This window comes from Pistacia vera, unplaced genomic scaffold, assembly GCF_008641045.1.
Source record: "Pistacia vera cultivar Batoury unplaced genomic scaffold, PisVer_v2 Contig622, whole genome shotgun sequence".
In the NCBI taxonomy this organism is placed as follows: domain Eukaryota; kingdom Viridiplantae; phylum Streptophyta; class Magnoliopsida; order Sapindales; family Anacardiaceae; genus Pistacia; species Pistacia vera.
This window is the reverse complement of record NW_022196471.1, coordinates 219,852-245,118: the sequence shown is the minus strand read 5'-3', so window position 1 is coordinate 245,118 and position 25,267 is coordinate 219,852. Positions and strand designations below refer to the sequence as shown.

General features: G+C 35.8%; 2 protein-coding genes and 1 long non-coding RNA gene across 3 annotated transcripts; 1 reads left to right on the top strand and 2 right to left on the bottom strand.

Annotated features, from left to right (window-relative positions):
- Positions 1 to 4,818: 4,818 nt before the first annotated feature.
- LOC116110989 lies at positions 4,819 to 5,221 on the bottom strand. Its single transcript, XR_004124986.1, has 2 exons — positions 5,147 to 5,221; positions 4,819 to 5,036 (listed from the first exon to the last, which is right to left on the bottom strand). It is a non-coding gene; the product is annotated as an uncharacterized LOC116110989 (long non-coding RNA).
- A 4,749-nt stretch (positions 5,222 to 9,970) lies between these two features.
- Positions 9,971 to 10,644, top strand: LOC116110978 (isoleucine--tRNA ligase, cytoplasmic-like). Its single transcript, XM_031397187.1, has 3 exons — positions 9,971 to 10,082; positions 10,169 to 10,260; positions 10,414 to 10,644. The coding sequence occupies exons 1-3, from the start codon at positions 10,001 to 10,003 to the stop codon at positions 10,516 to 10,518; spliced, it is 279 nt and encodes a 92-aa protein (XP_031253047.1). The 5' UTR covers positions 9,971 to 10,000; the 3' UTR covers positions 10,519 to 10,644.
- An 8,636-nt stretch (positions 10,645 to 19,280) lies between these two features.
- LOC116110977 lies at positions 19,281 to 24,805 on the bottom strand. Its single transcript, XM_031397186.1, has 4 exons — positions 24,413 to 24,805; positions 21,973 to 22,460; positions 20,989 to 21,144; positions 19,281 to 19,536 (listed from the first exon to the last, which is right to left on the bottom strand). The coding sequence occupies exons 2-4, from the start codon at positions 22,211 to 22,213 to the stop codon at positions 19,307 to 19,309; spliced, it is 627 nt and encodes a 208-aa protein (XP_031253046.1). The 5' UTR covers positions 22,214 to 22,460; positions 24,413 to 24,805; the 3' UTR covers positions 19,281 to 19,306.
- Positions 24,806 to 25,267: the final 462 nt, after the last annotated feature.

Genomic DNA, 25,267 nt, shown 5'->3' with positions numbered 1-25,267 from the left:
ATCTATCTTCCCCTGCATGGTCAACCCTTGGTTTGGGGTAGGTCTTGGTGGGGTTGTCAGGTCTCGTCTTTGCAATGAGGAATAGCAAGAACTGAGTGCCTCTGAATGAGCCTGTGTTTAGTAGAAGGATAGGCTACTCTTTGTTGTCACTCTGATCTCAAACGGAGGTCTATAGTATAGGTGCTATGATCTTGATGGAAGGATGAGTCATGCTTGGCTCCGCTTTTACGCTTCGTAGCTTCGTCGAATTCTCTTCAACCATATGGCTTGACATGTGCATGAGCTGGCAGCAACGAACTCAGCTTCAGCAGTTGATAGAGTGACGATTGACTGTTTCTTTGATGACCATGAAACAACCCCTGAACCAAGGATAAAAACATAGCCTGAAGTACTTTTTCTATCATCTTGATCCCCTGCATAATCACTGTCAGTAAAACCAATCAAGTCTGACTTCTCTCCCTTCTTGTAGAACAGCCCAATGCAGGTACCGTAGCATCCTTTTGGCACCTAGCAAAAGCATCTCTGTCGGATTCTCCATCTATCTGTTGATGAGACTCACTGAATATATTATATTTGGCCTTGTTGCTGTTAAATACATTAAACTTCCCACAATTTGCTTGTAAAGAGTTCCATCAACCTCTTTTCCTTTATGATCTTTATTTAGCTTCAAACCAAACTCAGTTGGTGTATTCACCGAATTGCAATTCTTCATCTGAAACCTGTCTAAAATTTCTCGCACATACTTCTTTTGAGAAATAAAAATTCCAGTAGCTGATTGAACAACTTCAATGAAGAAAATAATGCAGCATTCCAAGATCAGACATTTCAAATTCACTCATCATGGACTTTTTAAAATTTTCAAACACGGCCCTATCTCCAGTGTAAATTAAATCATCTACATATAAGCATACAAAAAACATATTTCCTCCATCTTCAATTTTAATAAAAAGAGTATGCTCTTATGGACATCTTCTAAAACCTTCCTTAAAAAAATAAGCATGTTGTACCAAGCTCTTGGAGCTTGTTTTAGCCCATATAGAGCCTTTGTCAACTTATACACCTTATTCTCATTACCTAGCTTCACATAACTAGGAGGTTGATCAACAAATACCTGTTCTTGTAAGTCTCCTTGTAGAAATGAAGATTTCACATCCAATTGGAAAATAGGCCATGAGTTTTGAGTTGCCAATGCAATCAACAATCTGATTGTGTCATGCCTTGCAACCGGAGCAAACACTTCTTTGTAATCAACACCAAATTTTTGCTTATAGCCCTTGGCCACCAAGCGCATCTTGTACTTGTCAACTTCTCCATTCTCCTTCAGCTTTGTTTTGTATACCCACTTGACACCTATAGTCTTGTGCCCTTTAGGAAGATCAGTCAGTTCCCATGTGTTGTTCCTTTCAATGGCAGTAATTTCATCATCCATTGCCTTCCTCCATTTTGATTCTTTGATGGCATCTTCAAAAACTATAGGATCACAATCTGAAAATAGAGCAAAATTAGTAAGTGGATCCTCAGATTGATCAATCCCAGTTACCTCATAATCTTGCATCCATACTGGCCTCTTTCTAACACGTTGGGAACACGAACTTGCTGCTGCAACAACATGTTCATCAAATTCTACTGCTGGTGGTGAAGTTTCAGCTGAAGTTGGGGCTTCATTTGATGGAATTTCAGGTACAAAAATTGCGAGAATTTGTTGTTGTAAGGGCTGCTGCCTTTCTTCTTCATTTTCACCGTCAAAACCAGCTTGTATTTGTTGTTTGGTAGTGTTTTCATCCCATTTCCAGAATCTTCCTTCATAAAAAATTACGTCACAACTAATGACAATTTTCTTGGTGATAGGATTGTACAATTTGTATGCTTTTGACATCTCACTAACACCAAGAAAAATGCATTTTTCTCCCTTGTCATCAAGCTTTTTCCTCTTTTGATATGGAATATGAGCATATACTATGCAACCAAAGATTCTGCAGTGGTTGACACTTGGTTTGCGTCCATTCCATGCTTCTTCAGGCGTCATGTTTTGAATAGCTAGAGTGGGACTTCTGTTCAAACGGTGAATGCTTCAGATGACTGCTTTAGGCCAAAAACTTATCGGGATATGACCTTTTGATAGAATAGTCCGCACCATGTTTAGAATTGTATGGTTCTTTCTCTTTGAAATGCCATTTTGTTGTGACAAATGTGCTGCTATAAGTTGCTTTTGAATACCATGGTTCTCACAAAAATTTACAAATGCTTGTGAGGTGTATTCTCCACCACGATCGCTGCGAAAAATCTTAATAGGTTTGCCTGCTTTTTTTTCGACCAGCATCTTAAAGCTTTTGAAAGCTGAAAAAGCTTCAAATTTCTCCTGCAAAAAATAAACCCAAGTTTTTCAACTATAATCATCAATGAATGTTATAAAGTAACGTTTACCATCATTCAATATTGGATTAATGGGTCCGCATATATCAGAGTGAACTAGCTCCAACACCTTCTTTGCTCTCCATGATTTTCCTTAAGGAAAATGATCTCGATGTTGTTTACCAACAGCACATTCTTCACAAATTTGAGAAGGAGTCTGAATTCATGGAAGTCCAGTCACTATGTTCTTCTATTGCAGCATCTTTAGACCACCAAAATTCAGATGTCCATAGCGAAAATGCCACAACCATCCCTCACCCATTAATTTTGCAGAGAAATAATTCTGAGTACTGTTGTCTAGATACAGTGGGAACATTCGATTTGTAGTCATGTTGACTTGAGCAATTAAGCCTAATTTCTCATCTTGGATGTGACAAACTCCATCTTTAATAAAAATCTCGTATCCTTTCTCTTGAAGCTGACCAATACTAAGCAAGTTGGTTTTTAAATCTAGAACCTAAAAGACATTAGAAATAATCTGATTAGATTTTTCTTTGGAGTGAATTCGTACACTTCCTTTGCCCATGACAGAAACTTTGGAGTTGTTGCCAACAGTTACAGAGTGGCGAAATGTTTCATCCAAGTCTGAGAACGCTAACTTTTCCCCACACATATGATTGCTACAACCAGTATCTATATACCACAAGTTTTGGTGGGTGCCTTGATTCGCATGACACGCCATCAAGAGGGAAACAACTTCTTCTTTCTCTGCAAAATTAGATCTTTCTCCAAATTGCTTATTCAAATTAGTTCGACACTCAGACTTATAATGGCCATACCTGTGACATCGAAAATATTCAACTTTCGACTTGTTTGCAGACTTTGATTTATAGCCATTTGAGTAGTTGTTGTCATGACTTTTCCATTTCCCTCTTGAATCAGTAGCATGATCATTTTTGTCCTTCCATTTACCTTTGCCAGGACCTGAACCTTTGGGATGTGTTGTAGCTTGTAAGGCTTGTTCTTCCTTATCTTGCTGGACAATTTTCTGCTCATGGACAAGTAGGGAGCTTTGTAGCTCATCAATGGAGAGTGTGTCGATGTCTTTTTATTCTTCAATCACACAAACAACATAGTTAAATTTTGCTGTCAGGGATCGAAGAATCTTTTCAACTATGGTGACATCCTCAAGCTTTTCTCCATTATCCGCCTCTTGTTCGCAATTGCCATTGTCCTTGAAATGTATTCTGAAACTGATTCACCTGTCTTCATTCGGAGAGCTTCAAATTCAGCACGAAGTGCTTGAAGGTGAACTCACTTTGCTCTTTCTGTCCCCAGAAATTTCTTCTTCATGGAGTCCTAAATCTGCTTGGAGGTGTCCTTGCAAAGAATGGTTTCCAAGATTGAACGATCAATCACTTGGAAGAGATAGTTCTTTGCCTTGAGATCCTTCAATTTTTTCCCTTCCACATCAGTTCTCTACTAGTCTGTTAGTATGGTGCCTGCTGCTGGTTCTACTGCTCCAACTTCAACAATATGCCAATACCCCTTTGATCTCAAAAAATTCTCCATTAGCATGTTCCAATGGTCATAGTGACCATCCAAACGTGGAATGGCTGGCTGCACAAAAGTTTTAGAGGCCATCGTTCTCTTCTACTGCTGCTGCAAAAACAAGAAACTAGGTGAAATAGAAATGAAGCTGTTGCTGTACGACTGTATCTCACACACTCTCTTTTTTTTGTTTTGTTTGGCACTCTCAACTTTACTTTTCTCACTCTCTTTCTCTCTACCAAGCTCTGAAACTACTGTTACAAATAAAGAAGAGAAAAAGAGCGTGTCTGCTGAAACAAGTAAAAGAGGACAGACTTTTACTTAATAAAAACTAAAGGACAAAAGTAGATTGGAGAAAGTAATTGTCTGTGTGTTTATTCAACAAAAAGAACTGCCTTTATATAGGCTTATACATAACGAATAAAAGCAAGAAAATAGGCACTATACAACATGCCAAAACTAACACCTACAGACTAAGTAAATAAAAAAACTAACTTGCTGAACACAAGAAGTTCCCAAAAGACTAGGACAACAACTAGCAAACAAACTCTTTTTCAACAGTGGCTGTAGTTTCATGAATCAAGCAGAGAGGATGCAGACCTGCAATTGTGGCTGCATCCAACACAGCTCTTCTTTGAAGGTCAGTGAAATAAACAGGAATCCCAATGCAGCAGTCCACTACAGCTGCATCCAGATTCTTCTCAGCTATGCTTTTCAAATTTGAAAACAACATTCCCAGAACTTGGGTAGGAGTAAACATCCTCATTTCACTCAAGTATCATGAAAAATTGTCAACCCGGCACCATAAATCAGGAATTTTCGGTGGTGAAAGGATAAAATTCATAGGATTTTCTTGTAGAGCTCTGCGAGGCATTTCTCTCTGGTCCACATCTGGCGATGCAAAAGTACATTTCGGTTTCAAAATGTCATTGCGAAATAAACCTTTAACGCGCTGCAATTATAAAAATAAAATTAATCAGTCATTTCTAGGAAGCTTGAAGAAAATTATTTGTTTTTAATAGGAACTAAACTGCTAATCATCTTTCTTTTTTGTAAAGTTCATAAGCGGCTACACATTTTGTATTGGTTGGTTCTATATTCACATAGTTCTCGTTGCACTGTACTTTGAGGTCCTGAAAAATTGCAGAATCTAGAAATAAAAAAATCCATAGTTTAAAAGAAACAGAATTAATTAAAAAGAAAAAATATATATATACACAAAATTAAATATATTTAAAATAACCTCATAGAGTTCACCAGATATAAGCGCTGCCCAAACAGACACCTACATGCTTTTCAAGATCTGGTTGCTTACCAGCAGTTGCCCAAACATAGCTGGAGCCCAAAAATTTTATAGTAACAATCAAAAGATTTTCATCTTATTCAGCAAAAAAGTTGTGTTTATCCAAACATTTTAGTTTTCAAAGAATTTGAGGAATAAATAAACGTGATCTGAAATACGAAAAATCTAAATCTAATATACTTGCATGTATGGACTCCTCTTGAACTTCTCTGCAACTGCTAACATCATCTCAAGGTACTTATTTCTCCTATCAGCTTTGGAGTCCAAAATTTCAAGAAGGAAAGAAACAAAACAGATGGCTGCAGAGCCACACTTCTCTTCCATAACATCCTATATGAAAAGATTACAGTTTCATAAATCCATCATGAAACTTCCACAAGATATGCATTATCAATAGAAAAGAAAAAGAAGAGCCTGGGTCTCTGACAGTAGTATTGACAGAATACCCCTTCTGAAGTAATAACTTCCGAGTAATTCAATTCATCAAAGAAACTCTAGCTTTCAGTAGGAATAAAAACAAGGAAAAATAAGAAAAAAAGCAAAGAGAAATTGAGAAAACTTACAGCTCTCTGATTAAGTTTATACGTAGACTCTAGCTGCACCACCAATATGCCAAATTGTGAGAAAGGCACGTTGTCTCTCACGTAGTTCCTAGCCATCTGCGAAGGAACGAACTCCTTCAGTTTCACAGTGTTTGGAGGAGGATCAAGTGAAGAAGTTTTTTAAGTGGAAAAGATGCTAGCTCAAAACNCAATTCATCAAAGAAACCCTAGCTTTCAGTAGGAATAAAAACCAAGAAAAATAAGAAAAAAAGCAAAGAGAAATTGAGAAAACTTACAACTCTCTGATTAAGTTCATATGTAGACTCTAGCTAAGCCACCAATATGCCGAATCGTGAGAAAGGCACGTTGTCTCTCATGTAGTTCCTAGCCATCTGCGAAAGAACGAACTCCTTCAGTTTCACAGTGTTTGGAGGAGGATCAAGTGAAGAAGTTTTTTAAGTGGAAACGATGCTAGCTCAAAACGGTTTGGCTAAAAACCTTTCCAAAAAAAAAACAAAAAAACAAATTAACATTAATTTAATCGAGTGATAAACTTCGATGGATCGACGTGCATGGAATGAAAAAGCAAAACCAAAGCTATTGAATCAATTTTCTGATTCAATTATTTAGCAGGAATCAAATTGCAGTTCATCTCAGAGACAAATTAGAGAAGAACCGTACCGGTATTTGCAGAATTATGACCGTTGGTTCACCAAAATAGAAAGTCATTCGCGCTAGATCACTGGAATGCCGATCAGCTACTCTGACGGCGATGATTATTCCAGCGAATAATCCGATGGCAGAGATTGTAAGAGCCTGAGTTAGCCATTAGTGGAGAGAGATGAGACATTTTGATTATATTTAAGCAGTTAAATCGGTGACTTTAATCTTAGAGATGAGAAACGTTTTGGTTGATATGAAGTTTTTATCTCATTAAACCACATATTCAACTTGTAACTTTCAGAATACCAATGCAATATATTAATATCTAATTAAACCACTCAACCAAAGTATGCTTCAGGATCCTATATGAAGAGTAATATCCTGTTGGAATCCTACATGAAATTGAAAAGGTCCTTATTGAAATCCTAGGTGGTGTCTAAATAGTATTACATAGCAAATGTAGACTTCAGAATTATATTAATATATAGATATAGATGTTAGAATGATACGTCGGCCCAACCGACCTATATTGTGAAGAAAGGCCCATGGTAGCCCTACTAAGCCCATAATGTAGAAAGAGTCCAACAAGAACTCCAAAAGCCTAAAATGCAAAGGGGTAAATCCAATATGAACTTGACTAGCTGCAAAACTACGAGGTAGCCCAACCGCTAAAATTGGGATAAGAGGCACAATGAGAAGTAAAAGCCCAAAAACAGGTGATAAGCACAAATTAGGTCTAACTTGGCCTCAAGCCCAAGAGATGGCTAAAGAACTAGAAGTTGAGCCAAGTGGCGTAGGGCTTCGCAATGTCGACCTTGGCTGTCCGAATGTTCTTACCGAGGTGGTTTGACAAGGACACATTACTTGTCTCCCTTTTCAATGCCTGACTACTAATCCTAAGTGAAAAATACCCAAGAAGACCAGCTTCGTTTGAATTAATATCATCTTATATTATTTATATTATAATATTTAGTTGATAAGTGATAAATTCTAATAATCTTTTTAAACTAATAATAATTATTGTTGGTTATATAAATAGTAATCTGATTATCTCTATTTTCTTAAGTATTCTAAGATTATTTGGTAATCTTAATTTTGTTACAATTTAACTCTTAACTATTAAAATTTTTAAATAGAAATGCCCTTATTCTGAAAACAATTTACAAAAATATTAATGGACTATATTAACCTTATGTACAAAAATTTTTGGACACAAATACCCTGAAGTTACAAAAATTACCCAAATCTCGTGGTCGGATTTGGCCACCACCATCGACTGTCGGCGTCGAAATGACTCACGATTAGCTAGATTTGGTTGGTCGTGCAGGGATTTAGCCAACCGGAAAAGGCCAGATTGCCATAGATTTGGTCGTCCTTTTTTGACCAGATCCATAGCCGCTAATGGCCACGTCAATGGCTATGAAGGGCCTTGGATTTGACTGTTAACAACTAGATCTAAGACAATCTAACCGTTTTCGGCCAGAGATTTGATTGTCTAGATCGACATACGATCGGCCAGATCCGGGCGATCATATGTCGTTACGATGATTGCCAGTGGTGACCGGCTGTGGTGGCCAGCTGCTGATAGTGGCTTGGGGTAGGTGGGGGTGATTTTGTTAGAAATTAAACTTTTATGTAGATGGAGTGTTTTAGCAAAATCTCTTATGTAAGGGGTTAAAGAAATGATTTAAAAAATAATATTATATTAATATTTAAAAAAGAAGGCAATTTAGCTATATAACATACCCACTAATTTATTCCTCCCAACCAAACATATAAATATAATGTACCCAGCAAGTTATTCCAACACTCCTAATAATTTTTAAGGTAATCTATCTTTTTATTAATCTAATACTCCTAGTAATATAAAATTATCTCAACCAAACGTACCCTTAGGGGGACTAGGGATGTGAAAATAACTAAGGGGTTTAGGATCAAATAAGCCCACCCTAATGAGTTGGATTTGGATAATAGAATTTTTCGAGCGGAGCGGATTTGAGTTTACATATTTTGATCCAAAATATTTTGGGCTGAGCATGAGAATGCTAACTTTGACCCTAACCTGCCTATTTGCCGCAAAAATATATAACTATAAATAAATAATTATACATAATATTTATCATTAAAATTATAAATATTATTTACAAAAGACTACATTATTTACAATTTTTTTTTTTCAAACAAAAGAAAACTCTAGCCACCAAAACTGTATTCCTCTATTGACTTGCTTCAATCTGCTTTCTTGTGTCTTCACTTTTGAATATAAAGATAGGTATGTAATTAAATTGTTTAATTAAGGTTTATTCGTATGGTATTTGATGCTTAAAGTCATGCAAATTTTAGACTTTGAACTTCTAAGTTTATTTATTTTGTTTATGATTTTTTTGGATAATTTTTGTGGTAGAATTATTAAACTTTGAGTATAAATTTCATATTAGATAATATCATTATTTACCATTTTGATTAATTTATTCTTAAGAAATATTTTTTAACCAAAACAAAAATGTAGTTTTTCCCAAATGGTATGACCGTGCTGGAAGAAGGAACGATCGTTCTTAGTTTCATAAAGCTACCTAGATGAACATTTCTCACAGTACGACCTTGTTCCATGAGATCCTTCATGCCTCTGCCCAAAATCATGTTAAGTTGCTCGCAATGGCATGATCAAGCTGCATGACCATTCCAATTAAGTCAAAAGTCAAAGTATTCAAATTCAAGTGATTTTGTGCTCTTAACAAATCCTAAAGACGGGGCTTTAAAGATCAAGTTGAAGTACAAGTGTTTCAAGAAGAATGATCACGTTATACGACCGTTCCTATTAAAAAATCTATCATTAGAAGAATGACATCGTTCTAGGAAGTCATTCATGCTTTTGGAATTTTCATGGATTTTAAGGAGCCAATGAACCGTTCTATGTTTAAAAGGATTATGTTTGTTAGGGTTGACTTATTCCTTTTTTTGTGTAATGGGTTGTGTCAATTTCGTTAAATAAATTTGTTTTGTTCGGGTTGAACCTATCTCATAATACCAACTTATTTGTTGACATGGATAATCATTTATGACTAGTTTGATATCTAGGTAAATTATTATGGTGGAAAAGTGGAGGATATCATTGTAACTTCAATCAATGGAATTTTTGTGGTAAAATTTTGTATTAATTTCTTTTCATTAAAATTGTATGTATATTATCAATATACATACAATCATGAAGAAATAGTGCAGTAGATTGGACATGGATGAAGTGTGCTGAAGTTGTATCTACGTATGCTGATCTTCTGTATATAAAATGTATAAATGGGTTGGATGGGGTTGGATTTGTATAAAAAGGTTGAGTGGGTTTAATTTGTACCAACAAGTTGAATTTTTGGAAACAGTTAAGTGGCCAAAATATGTAAACAAGTTACGTGGGTTGTATCTTGTCATGTTTTGGTTTAACCTAGGCCTTAATTTATTTGACAGAACATACTTGATTTGACTCAAATTTGTATAATTGCCAAGTTCAAAGACCTGCCAAATATTATTTACCAGTTCATCATAAATACTTTCGTAGAAAATGCAGGTCATCCTTGGTGAGGAGAGTTTCCATGGGATGTCTAAAATGTCGTTTAAGATCAGCTTAGCGAGACCTGCTCTAGCGTTTGATTCAGATGCTATTCTTGCATTATACTCAGGTTAGTTCTCTCTCCAATGGTGTCTGTGTGGGCATGAATAGGTTTGTGGTGCTCTTGACTTAAAGAATGATATTCCATACTTTCAGGAAACAGAAAGTTCCTGCAAGGCGTGCAAATTTACTTGTTATCAAGGGATCATTCCAATTTGAAGTCCGATTTTCAACATGGAAATGGCAAGGTTTGCATCATCTTTCACTTAATTTCTCTTCAGTAACGCGTTCCATGAAAAGCTAATCTTATAAAAATTCCATTTCATGAAGATAGTGTATAGTAACATAAAATACTCACCTCGCTAACATAAAATACCCCATCTTCCCATATCTTTTTGCAGATAATGGTTAATTGCATTGAAAATCAGCCTGCTGCAGAACTGGTGTTGGGAAAACATGTGTTCTTGTCTGTTGGCGAATACTATTTAAGGACAAAAACCGGGTAATCTGATTTCAGTAACTGGTCTATTTATACCGTATACTTTATTTTTGTGCCTTAAAATTTTTGAAGTCTATTTACTGACAATAGAAAAACAAAATGATAGGCTACATTAGCCTGGCAAAGTGTCCACACCGGCTGATCTCTTTGTTAGTACTTATTTTTAGTTGTATAGTTGAATAGAAACTAAAACAGTAGAGGTTAAATTACAGAATGCCAGTGGCAGTTACAGTTTTGTTTGTTGTCGGTTGCATTATTGAAGAAATATAGTTTTCAATTTTATATGTTTCTTTAATTGTCAATCCAAATTAGTCGTGGCGAGTAGGGTAGAAAGTTCATAATGAATGAGCCAATGTAAGTGCTGTTAGATTGCATATCGCATGTAGTGACAGTCTTTGAAAGGGTTGCCGAATAAGCGAAATATGGAATTTTTAAGGCAGATTATTTTCAATGGGTTAGTTTCATCTGCTCTGTGAGAGATCGTTTAAGTCTCGACGAGTGATGCGATTTCTTTTAAAACTACCAAGTGCCCTCTATTGGTTTTCAATAATGCTACATTTACACAAGTACTTACACCATTTTTTTTACTCCACGATGTGGCATCCTATGTGGCATATGCCACCTTAGTTGTCACATCATCAAGATACCACGTCACTTCCCTCCAAATTTTAAAAAAAAAAAAAAAATCTGCAAAAAACCCAAATTTTCACCTAAAATTTCAAACACTAATTTCTCTAAATCAGTTTCATATCTCCCGAAACTAAGAAACCCAAAAATTACTCCAAAAAATCCTGTCAACTTTGAAAATCTAGCTCAATCTCTGATCACAGCTTGTTCCCACGGAATCCGGCGGCCATCCAAAATCGATTTGGGGTGTTGGTTGTGTGGCTACTGCTTGGGGTGTGGATTTCGTGGCTGCTGCTTGTGGTGTCAATTTCAGGGCTGTTGCTTGGGCTGTGGGTTGTGTGGCTGTTGTCCTCGATCCCATGGAGTATGTGGGTTATTTTATTTTAATCCTTCCCCCATTTTAGGACCCAATAGGAGTATTTTGCTTGTATCATTTGCCGGTTAAATATATATACATACTATTATTTTGCTTATATCATTTTTTGGTTAAATATGTACACATACTTTTGGAATCTAATGATTGTGTAATATTTGCAACATTCATGTAAGGGGAAAGAACATTTGTGTTCTTTTTTCTGTTTTTTGGGGTTGTCGTTGGTGGGGTTTTGTTTTGCTGCTGCTGGGGGCTTTTGCTACTGCTCTTGGGTTGTTTTTCACTGCTGCTGCTGGGACTTTTTGTTACTGCTGTTGCTGGTGGTCTTTCAACTGCTGTTGCGGGTACTACTGTTGGGGCTTTTTTTTGCTGCTGTTAGGGCCTATTAAGGGATGTTGTGCTTAGGTGCCCCTGGCTGGTTTTTATTTTGCTCTTAGGGCTTGATTGGGCGTCTATAGGGTTGTGCATCCTAGTTTTCCTTTGTCTCTGATTGTTTGTTTCATCCCTCTCTTGTAAGTAAGGGCATGCAACTTAGGTTTTTTTTTTTTTTTATCTTGTAGGATATTCTTTAATCTTTGTATAAAATTACAAGTTACCTAAAAAAAAAAAAAGGTTATATACTAATTGACACAACTGTCTGTTTTTGATCCAGAAGACAACATTGGTCTACATTACCATCCATGCATAATAATATGTGCATTTATACAGATAATAATGAAATTTATACATTATCATAAAGCCTCAATTTCATTCATTACAAGCAATCTGGGAATAAATTACAACTGAATCATTAAAATTAGGGTAATCTCCCCTAAAGAGTGAAACTTGTGATAAAATACAAGGGACCAAACTACACAAAAAGAAACAAAACCAAGCAAGGATATACAAAAGCAACACAAACACAAGACAACCAAACTGAAGACTCCAGCCAGAAACTGCAGAAAATGCAGCAATCATGCTGCAGCTCCATACAAACCACTGTCCAGATCACTACTTCAATTCTAGCACACACCACCCTGCACATACTGCCCAAGACTCTTGGAAACTGCAGAAACAAACTGCAACCTCTCACACCTGCTCAATCTGCACAATGCAAAAACTACAACTTGCCCATGCTTCATTTCCAGCTCCTACCAATCTGCACCTGTTGCACAAAAATTATGGACTCTGCATAAAATGCAGTAATCTAAAGCAACAATGCATACACTAACAGATTAATAGAAACTATTTTCTTTGGCAAAATTGATGAAGAACATTCCAAAATGATACCATTCCCAAGCAGTCAGTATATCCACAAAAATATCAGGCCATCATGGTTGTCTCTAACCTTCTTGTGGCTATCTCTTATGCTTCGTGGGGTACAAACAAAGAAAAACTTATAAAGAGAAAAACAAGAATTGATTTTCATTAAGTAAATAAAACTGATACAGAGGGAGGCTTTTATAAGACTAATTAACTCTCATTTACATTTTTATTCTAACATTCCTCCTCAAACTAAACATCTTCTAACTTTTCCAGTTTTCAGTAATACAGCATCTTAAAACAAAAAAAATCTATTCTGCATTAGCTTAACTTCTTTACAGCAACATTCTCTGCATTAGCTAAATCTTCTCTGCAGCAACATCCTTTAATAACCAAAAATGACTTCAGCAATCTCTGTCCAACCGAAGTTCAATATGATCATGGGTTCTCCAACCATTAGACCATGTATAGGGAGCTCCAATCGTGTGAAGATGAATCAGGTTCAAAAATCAGACATTTGTTTGAAAGCACTGCAAGTGAGTTGAAGAGAACAGAATTAAAGTCCCATATAACCACAACACAACTTCAAAATTGGATTTTCAGCAACCAAAACTGACCTTCAATAACCACATTGCCATTTAGACTTGTTTGCAGAAATAATTTTGTATATCATTTAAAGAAACCATAACACAAATCTAAATTAAATAAAGAAATCAACATGCAAACATACATGCATTGACCGAAACTTCATCCTATTAGCCAGCTATGAGCTAAATTAGAAGCAAGAGTAAAATAATCAAAACTAGCGAAAACAATGACCAACAAAGCTTCCAGTATATCAAGCCAAACACTAACAAAATGAGAGTGCATTACACATGATTAATCATAAACATGCATATTTTATTTAGGAGAAAATATAGAAAAGCAAACTCAAATTACAATAAATGCTATAAAGTCTCCGGCTCTGAATTGAGAGTGTGATTTTGAAGTAGTGAGCTCTGATTTGCGACGGCAGCTTGTTCTGAAGACCTTCCCGTTTATACTTCTTTCACTCTCTTTATGGACTACGCACCGTGTTATACTAATTCCAAGCACCAAGTTTTTGCTGCTTGAATCACAATAACAATTGATAATGAGGTTCCCCCAGTTGTAATGTTTTCCAGAGAAAGTTCATTACTATTTAAATAAATTTTCACTTCATATTTATTTCTTTTGTTTCGATTTGCTGGTCTGATACATCTGTGAGCTCTTAATGCCATTTGACTGCTTCTGCTTGTTCCATATATAGTGCAGATATTGGATGCGTCCATTACTGAGGATAAAGTATCTGGACAAGATTTTTCCTGGAGATGATTTTCAACAGAAAATAAACCAAAAACCAGGGTCATGCTATCAACTCCTATACGATCCACGAATCACAAGGTTCAGCAATATTATTTTATGAAAAGTATTAAATTCGATAATGTTATGGAATGAGAATAAGCTATAAATATATTATACATTATTTCTAATATCAACTTTGATAGGCATGATCCACTAAATAAAAAAATAAAGAGAATAGAATCCTGCCCATCTTTTACTTTCCATCTCTACCTGGTTAGACATGGCGGTTGTGTATTGGATATCTTCGCTCCTTTGTTTGAGAATGTGACACAAAGTTTTGTCTTTGCTAGCTTACTCCTTTTGCCATCCAGATAAATATCTACAAGTTACTCTGGCGAAGTTGCAACAGCAGCAGCAACTCTGGCAAAGTTGCGACGATAGCAGCGACTCGCGAGGTTTTAGGTGGTGGGGGCTAAATGGGTTAGGATTATTGTTTGGTTTGCAAATTTAGGGCAGATGAATTTTGGGAGGAGATTTGAATTTGGGGAAAAATGGGTTACTAAAATTTAAAAAAGAAATACATTTGGGAAAGTGAGGTGGCAATTTGCTGATGTGTCAAATGAGGTGGCAACGCCATGTCAGCTGCCACATCATAAAGTAAGAGGATTGTGTAAAAACATGATGTAAGGGTAGCATTACTGTATTCCATATTTGTGCTCACATGCTTTGATCATAGTTTTATTTTGAATTCTTTGGAAATCTAATTCGCTTTGCAGAATGCACAATGGCTTCACTCGGATCGGTCCGCCAAGCGGGCAACAAGTTAATATTCATCTCAATTGGCCCTGCAACTCCCACTCAGTTATGTCTCCATGCGGCTTTGATCACACAACAACAAGAACTCTCTCCACTCGGCTCAGCCAACCGAGTGGGAGAAATTAAAAATCGAAAGTGGTTCTCCTAGTCAACTTCATTTGACTCGGCAGTCAGCACACCTTCCCCACACGATATAGTGGGCTGAGCCAAGTGGATTCTAAGCTACCTCAGAACAAGGATATAATCCCTCAAATTATTTATACAAGTCCAGATAACTCCATTCGACACATACTCAATCACCCAATGTGGCAAAAGTACGCCCAAGTAACAACTATAAAAGTCGTCACTCGGCTCGACTGGGACTACGACTTTACCTCTCTCTGGAACATCTTCATTCAGGGTTGGGGTTATTTCTTCATTCTTGCTGCATGAGCTTTGCCAAGTGGGTCTGTCCAAGCTCACCCTCATACAACTCTTGCTCGAGTACGACTGATTCGATGCATCTAAAGAGCCACTCGCCTGTAGAGTAATGGTATTTTCGTATCACCTCCTCAAAAGTCAAATCAAATACTCCACTCGGTTCAGAAAGCACAAGTGGCAACACTTGAAGGGGAAAGGTATGTGTCATTATCTCCTTTTAACTACCACTCTATTTGGTTAAATCTTTCTCTATTCGGCCCATTACTTAAATACATGCAACCCATTTTTCCATTGAGCTCACTCTTTATTCAGTCCATAACACATGCACATCATGCATATTAACTCTCCATTCAACTATTTGCTTAAAACATGCATATCATCCATGTCACTGCTCCAGCTTCAATCAAATGTTTTCAACAACAAAGTCGGTCACGTCGACTCGGCCACATAGCTCTTAAAGGTTTCAACTACAAGTCGGTCACGCCGCCTCGACTGCAAGCTCCATACAAGCTCCACTTGGCATAAACCTTCGGATTGACCCTACTCAATCCACGGATCTACACCTTCGGATCGGCCCTACCCGATCCACAGATTTACACCTTCGGATCGACCCTGCTCGATCCACGGATTTACACCTTCGGATTGACTCTACTCAATCCATGGATCTACACCTTCGGATTGGCCCTGCCCGATCCACTGATTTATACCTTCGGATCGACCCTGCTCAATCCACGAATCTACACCTTCGGATCGGCCCTGCCCGACCCATGGATTTACACCTTCGGATCGACCCTGCTCAATCCACGGATTTACACTTTCGGATTGACCCTACTCAATCCATGGATCTACACCTTTAGATCGGCCCTGCCCAATCCACGGATTCATACATTCGGATCGACCTTGCTCGATCCACGGATTTACACCTTCAGATTGACCCTGCTCAATCTACAGATTTATTCGGATCGACCATGCTCGATCCACGGATTTACACCTTCAGATTGACCCTGCTCAATCCACGGATCTACACCTTTAGATCGACCTTGCCCTATCCATGGATTTACACCTTCGGATCGACCCTGCTCGATCCATAGATTTACACCTTCGGATTGACCCTGCTCAATCCACGGATCTACACCTTCGAATCGGCCTTACTTGATCCACAGATTTACACCTTCGGATCAACCCTACTTTATCTATAGATTTACACCTTCAGATTGACCCTGCTCAATCTACGGATTTACACTTTTGGATCGACCCTGCTTGATCCACGGATTTACACCTTCAGATTGACCCTGCTCAATCCATGAATCTACACCTTCGGATCGGCCTTGCTCGATCCACAAATTTACACATTCGGATTGACCCTGCTAGATCCACGGATTTACACGTTCGGATTGACGCTGCTCAATCCACGGATCTACACCTTCGGATCGGCCCTGCCCAATCCATGGATTTACACCTTTGGATCGACCCTGCTCGATCTACGGATTTGTACCTTCGGATCGACCCTACTCGATTCACGGATTTACACCTTCGGATCAGCCCTGCCTGATCCACGGATTTACACATTCAGATCGACCCTACTCGATTAACAGATTTACACCTTCGGATCGGCCCTGTCCGATCCACGGATTTACACCTTCGGATCGACCCTACTCGATCCACGGATTTACACCTTCGGATCGACCCTGCCCGATCCACGAATTTACACCTTCGGATCGACCCTGATCGATGCACGGATTTACACCTTCGGATCGGCCCTGCCTGATCCACGGATTTACACCTTCAGATTAGCCCTGCTAGATTCACGGATTTACACCTTCGAATCGGCCTTGCCCGATTCACGAGTTTACACCTTCAAATCGGCCCTGCCCGATTCATGAGTTTACACCTTCGAATCAGTCCTGCCCGATTCACGAGTTTACACCTTCGGATCGGCCTTGCCCGATTCACGAGTTTACACCTTCGATCGGCCCCGCCCGATTCTTGATTTTACACCTTCGATCGACCCTGTTCGATTCTTGAGTTTTCACACCTTCGATCAGCCCAGCCCAATTCATGAGTTTACACCTCCAATTGGCCTTGCCCGATTCATGAATTTACACATTCAATCGGCCTAGATCGATTAAAGGACTTGCATCTCAAATCGACAAGTTATCGACCCAAACCACACAACGATCCATCCGACCTAACGAGCTGCTATCACTAATCCGCTCAATCTACACTCATTCGATTAAATCCACTCTTTAAGCTAAATACTCTTTAACTTACAGAGTGGCAGGATAACTGTTAGGGCAAAAAATCGTCTTAGGCTTAACGAGACCCAATAACGAAATAAACATGTCATGACCCAAGGCCTCAACCCAATCCTGATTGGGCCTACGCTTAAAATCACCTTGTGAAGTACTCACTCTATGAGTTGGATTATCCTATAAGTTAAGCTAAACTGGGTTTCAGCCCATTAGCCTACAATAGTCTATAAATAGGAAATCAAAATCCCATTCTATTTCCTCTTCTACTAAGATTCCAAATTTTACTCAAACTATTAAACTTAATCTGATAAGTTCAAGAAATCATATCTCTTTCATGATAGGGATTATCTCCCAAAATAGGACTTAGTGTCCTACTAAGATTCCAAATCTTATTTAAACTATTAAACTTAATCTGATAAGTTCAAGAAATCATATCTCTTTCATGATAGGGATTATCTCCCAAAATAGGACTTAGTGTCCTACTAAGATTCCAACCCCTTGGGTTCACTATAAAAACAAAGGCTTGCCCTCTCATTAGGGGGTAATCTCCCATAGTCAATCTACACTACTCAAAACCATCTATTTACTCCTAAGTTCTTGCTCCCAAGAACCCGACGCCTCCACCATAGTCCAAGCCTCCGACAAGACTCCTAGTAATTCTTCATCTCCTTAATTTTTATCAAATAATCTCTTTCAGCCTCACTGACTTGAGTGTTGGAGTGCCTATGGCAAACACTATTCCGGTGTTTTCCGGAAGCTTCACGCTTGCCCTTTCATGTGTGCAAGTCCAGCGGATTGTCAGTGTCCTCAACCTCACAGGATCAGAATCTATTTTCATGACGGTAGATTTTTGCATCCACAATTGCTTGAACAAAATTGAGAGGATTGTTCATTTTTGGGATATAAATTACGTTATTTGAAAATTATTGTTAACAAATTCTAAAAGTTCTGAAGAGGCATTAACGGGGAAGCTCCCTTTTTCTGTTGCTTTGGCTATAAAAGTAATATAAATTTTTTAAGACGGTTATGTCTACCCATCAGCGGTTATGTCTTTGGTTTGAGGATGGATTCTTCTCATGACTACCTGCATGGTCAAAGGTTGGTAGAGACTCTAGTTTTCAAGTTGGCTTCGCAAAACGAGAAAAAAAAAAAAAAAAAAAAAAAATAGTAGATTGTCATGCCTTAAAAGAACATAAAATGGAGTAGTCTTGTCAACTTTATACATTATCAAGATTATGTTCATTTCACTTCTCACTTTGTAGAATGGTTAAATTGGTGAAAAGTTAAAGGAAAAAAATGATAAATAAAAATTTATTTATGAAAAATATAAAAATTAGATGGTTTCTAAATGAACTTGGTTTCATTTCTAGTTTGGATTTATTGACTTTGCTTCTTAAAAATGTTTGAAGAAAAGGCTTCAACTTGGTCATCATATGCATAAAGCTGAAGTCCCAACAAAAAGAGGCATCCATTTGAAGGTTCTATCCAAATTAATAATCCTTTTATTTACAATTTTATAATAAAATTAAAAAAAATATATACTCCAAAATAACAAATGAGAGAGCCAAATAACAATATTTTTAAGGCAGATGAATTTCTGTTGATATTTGTTTGTTTATTTGATATAAAATTATTTAATAAACAAATTAATTTCGTAATATATATATATATATATGTAAAGCCTTTGAATGAGCTTAGGACAATGCCAAACGGCGTCTCGCACCTGGGGTGGGCCGGTACCGTCAGACCATTCTTCTTGTTTTGCCACATGTATCTCTGTCAATTTTGCATATCAACTCGGGATAATCACAAATAATTAAACTTAAAAATTCGATGTTTTCTTCTTCCACAGCAACCTTTATTACGTACTGAATCCTGTTGTCACGACAATCTACTTTGTCTAGAAGGAGTTTGGCTAGTTTAAGTGCCTTCGAGGGTAGCTTTTCATGGGGCAACTTCTTGCTGCCGGAAACTGCAAGTTTGATACAGGTTATCATATAAGAATTATGAATTATTTTTTGAGTTTGAAGGTTAACAAAGAGAAAATTTAATTATATTGTTGTATGAAAAAAAAATATTTAAATAAATAAATAAATTTTATCATATTATATGCATGCAAGTCATTATATATTTATTAATAATCCAATATTATCAATAGAGTCAGAATTTTGTCTCAGTGGGGACAAGCTAAGAAATATCAAATACTATTATCCCTAAAAACTTGATTTCTTTTAACCAAGAGGTTGGTCTGATGGTCAAGGAGGAGGTTTGCTCTTTTTTTTCGAGTTTTAAGTTCAAACCTCCTTGACCATCAGACCAACCTCACTTAACCTCCACTTAGCCCATAGTGGCTCTATCCCTGATTATAATATAGCTTTTAAGAAAATGTTTTAGTTAACTCACATAAATATTGTTGGAGTTGTCGACTACTTCAGCATTAATGGGTAACGGAGACGCATTTGGGGGTCTCGCTGCCCAATCAGCGGGCGGGGGCAGCGCCCCCGAGCCCGTAGGCGGTTTTGGGCTTTTCCATGTATAACCGCTGTAGGATTTCTTTTAAGTTATTAATTCTTTTTTGGGTTGGGCTTAGGAATAGGAATCCATGTAAAACTAGGTTTAATCTCTTAAACCTAGTATATAAACATACTTTTCTCTTGTTATGAGTGTGAGAGCAATTCATTCATTGTAAACGAGAGAGGTGAGGCATATTTCAATAATATTGACTCAGCTGGACATAGTCCACATTGGGTGAACCAGGGTAAATCGCGCGTATAATTTCTTTGTTTACTGTTTGTTTTGTTTTACTATTATTATTTTGTTCCTGTTGCTTCTCTATTTCTTTCAAATATGACCAATCTTTAAAACTAAAACAATAATTTGATTGCACAAATACCTAACAAGTTGAGGACTTAACTGTACTGTTAAGCATCAATAGTAGCCACTTTTTACATGGAAGCAGGGAATCATTCATTTATGCATGCAGGAAGAATGTTTCTAACCGTAATTAACTATATATAATTAAACTATGATTAATTAGGCATTTGATTTAAATTTCAAAAGGATAAAATTGAACCTATCTGGTTTAAGTGCTAAATTTTTTATCAGTATCAAATTGTGCTGAAAGTGTTGAAATTAATCTAGGCATGTTGAAGGTAATAAAATTATAAAAGACGAACTCTTTCAGAATATCCTACTGATTTTAATCAACAAATAAGCATCGTATAACACAAAATTAACAGAAAAGGAAAGGGATAATATCATATTAGTCACTAGTTCGAAGTTTCATAAACTAATTTTTAAACACAATTTTCTAAAACAACTACAACAAGACATTTAACAAACTAATTTCATATACAAATAAGCAGCATGAAATATGAATAATCAAGGCATATACTTAAAGTTGTTAAAGAAAAGGGAGACTAACATAGGTTGAAGCATCTCTTCAAAATTCCTTGCTGAATTTGATTTGCAGAGTCACGAGACATCATGGGTGCTCCAGCCAAGACATGCAACGCTGTCCTCCCCATCAAACTCTTGGTGGCTAAACTACGGTATTCATCAAGCAAATTCAATGCAACATCTAGGAAACAACCACCAAATATCATGAGTAATACATACAAGGAAAAGTTAAAATGTGTAGAGGAAAAAATAAAAATAAATAAGGTTTTTTTAATTTATAGTAAGATATATAGAACAAATGTTAAAATGTACAGTGAATACATATCTAGTTAGGATTTTTATTCGTTAAGGACTTTGGTAGCTCCAAGAATTGTTTTAGGATTAGAATACCTTAAATAAGTGATGCATTGAATCTTTTGGAATGTAATCCATTCAAAGGTTTTGAGTAGTTATTAGGTTTGAGAAATTAACATAATCCTTGATATTTTATATTCTAGTGAAGATAATATTTCTATATTGTACCCTGTGGATATAAACATATTTTTAAACCACATAAATCTTATGCGTCTTCTCTCTCTTTTTTTGTTAATTTCTTAAATGTTTTATATTAAACCTATTTGTTGTGCGTTTGACCAAGTATTCAGTACCACCATAAACTAGGATTTTAACAGGCACACACTCCTACAGTGATTGAATTAATTTATTACTAATTTCTGTCGTTTTTCTTTTACTATGATAACAAAAACAAAACAAAACAAAATTATTTTATTTAATTAACAGGTAACGATTTTTCTTATTAATAATTTTTGTACAATTTGGTATTAATAGTAATATTGGTTATGGAAAGTAATATCTTGGGTTTATATATAGATATCCTTAATTTAGTTTAATTAATCATATGTGAATGACATATAATTTCAATTAAAACCTACGTAGTTAAATTAGTTCAATCAAAAGTAAAGATTATCAAGTGAATGTGCAATTAACCCAGATATCAGGACATGCTTACCAAACAAATCAACTCTAGCGATCAGATTAGGAAGCAATTCGATGAGATCATCTTCTGTTAATTTATCTTTAGTGACTCCATAAAGGTACGTCACCATCTCTTTATAGTCGCCCTGAGTTGTTATTTGAATTGGTAACATCTCGTCATGTCCACGGATACTTGGTAACTCTATATTCTTCCCAAACATCAGCTTGACAGGTTCCACCCTTCCAGATGCAGCAGCAAGAAAAAAGCAGTACATCCATCACAATTTTGAATAGCCAAATCTTTTTTTTCCATCTTATTTACCAGTTCTTGAACAAACATAGTAGAATCTGCCGCAACTGCAATGTGGAGAGCCATATCATGGTTGTCTGAAATCCTAGCAGTTAAATACAGTGGAATATTCTCTGGATCTTTCTTAAAAACATCTCTAATAGTTGTGTTCCAGTCATTCCTCAATGCAGCTCTATACATTTTTTTTATGTATTCTTTTATCCTCAAGCAATCTGTAAACAAGACAAGAGCAAGTTTTACAAATAAAAATTGATTCATTGAAAGTGGTTTTTATATAAATTAATAGAATAATATATTGAACATAAGAAACTATTTTAATGTAACGTTAACACATCATGAGTACATAACTTAAGATCTATTGTTGAGAATCTAACTTTGTATATGTGTAAAACATTAACCTGATGAACCATGTTCAAATTGTACTATATGAACTATATGTCCATACAAAATTAATTTATAGAAACAGAGAGGCCACTTGTACTTTAATAAAATTTATACTCTTTAGGTCCATTTATTCAATAAGCCCATTGGTAAAATTTGTAATTTTTAGTTTTACTTTATTTACTTACTTTTACCAAATATAACCTTTATAAAATATAAATTAGTTGATGAACCATGTTCAAATTGTACTAATTAACGTTTAGAAGAGTGATTAACAAAGTAAAAAATTCTTAAACTAATTAATATTATAAGAGTGGTTTATGAAATATATAAAGTAAATAAAAAAAAACTATCCTAAAATGTAATAAATTAAATTATTATAAGTTCTCCAAATTTATTTATTTTTTAAGTAAAAACAACAATTAAATATTTAATTTTATTCTTAATTTTGGTATTTATAAAATACTTTCTAATAGGGGGTCTTTTTTCTATCTAATTAACTTTTAATGGATTTCACGATCTAGTAACATGCGTACATACATGCATATTTAAACTATTTTATTTCATTCCATTAACTTCATTCTCATCTTCAGGACAAAACCGCTACAGTGGTTTACTCTCAAAACAGCTATAATGGTTTACCCTCATAATCGCTACCATAAAACTCTCAAGCAGACCCTTAGTGAGAATTGTTGTCTTAATGGTTTACAATTTATCATATTAAACCGCTTGAATACCTAATCTAGATAATTTTTTTGGTCTAAATATAACATCTTTGAATTCTTGTCTCTAACAATTTTAATTCCTAGGACATAAGATGCTTGCCCATATCTTTCTTTTCAAATTTTGAACCTTGATATGATTTAGTCTAATTAATCATATCTATGCAATTTCCAACCAATTTTATGTCATATGCATAGCTAATTTATATTGGCAACTTCCAACTATATAGACAATGATCTAATGGACTCACGTTGTTCCTTAATGCAAGGATAACTTGGTGGAATTTCAAATACTAATCTTAGATGACTGTTTGAGTTCATACAAAGATTTCTTAACTTGTAGACTTTGTTTTCATGTCCTTTAATCACAAAACCTTATGGTTGTGACATCTAATTAGTGTAGCTCAAAATTCATTCTTGTAACTACTAACATGAGTATTCTTATTGATGTAAATTTAGCCCTAGGGAATAAGTATCAACAAAGTCGATTCCAAATTTTTATGTATAGCCTTTGGAAACTAGCCTTGCCTTCCATCTGTTTAGGTTACAATCTACCTTCAATTTCTTTTTCAGTATCCATTTACAACCTATGGGTTTTCTATCCTGAGGTAAACAAACTAAGTACCAAACCTTATTTTTCTTGTTAGATTCTAACTCATCTTGCATAGCATTTTCCTACTCTTTATAATCTATTTTACGCATCACGTCAACATATCAACTTTGTGATCAGGTCTCCTACACTTAATTTCTTGCATGTAACCATGCATGTTTAATCATATATTATCAATATAATTAGTATTCTAATGGCTATTATAAACTAAAATAATAGGCAATGGGCCGGTTTTGTATTATTTCATACATCAAGAGGACTTTTATTATTAAATCAAAACTCTAGGTAAATACCTTATATTATATTAATTTAATAAAAACTATAACACAAATAAAATAGTTTTTTTTTTTATTATAATTTATAAAAGCATCATAATAAAACTAATAAAACTAATATGATCAAGTAAATAAGTAAATAAGCAATTAGAATATTAGAAAAATTGGGTGCTTACCAAAAAATTTGTTACTATCCATTTCTTCCAGGGGTCCTTGGACTTTATAAAGAAACTCCACCATCCTTTCATGGCCGCCCTGAGCTGCAATGTGAATTGGTAGCATTTCCTTTTCTCCACGGATACTTGGTAATTTTTCATTCTTTTCAAACATAAGTTCAGCATGTCTCACCCTTCCCATTGCAGCAGCAATAAAAAAAGCAGTATTGCCACTACGATTTTCAATAGCAAGTTCGTCGCTTTGCATTAAATCTACTAGTTCACGGAGACAACTATAGTAGTTTTCCTTAACTGCAACGTGGAGAGGGTATGACACAACCCGTCCCGAATTTCCTCATCCCGTAGGATCCGGGTGCTCCCACAAGACTCGGATACCCGAGACGTGCCATGTAGAAAAACTGCGAAACCTGTTTAAAGACATACATCATCTTTCGTTTTACAAAAGAAAATAGTTAGATTAGGTTTAAGTGCTAAATTTTTTATCAGTATCAAGTTGTGCTAAAAGTGTTGAAATTAATCTAGGCATGCTGAAGGTAATAATATTATAAAGACGAACATTTGAGAATATCCTGCTGCTTTTAATCGACAAATAAGCATCGTATAACACAAAATTAACAGAAAAGGAAAGGGATAATATCATATTAGTCACTAGTTTAGTAGTTTCATAAACTAATTTTAAAGCACAATTGTCTAAAACAACTGCAAAAAGACATTTAACAAAATGATTTCATATATATATATATATATAATCGAGGCATATACTTAAAGGTGTTAAAGAAAAGAGAGACTAACATAGGTTGAAGCATCTCTTCAAAATTCCTTGCTGAATTTGATATGCAGAGTCACGAGACATCA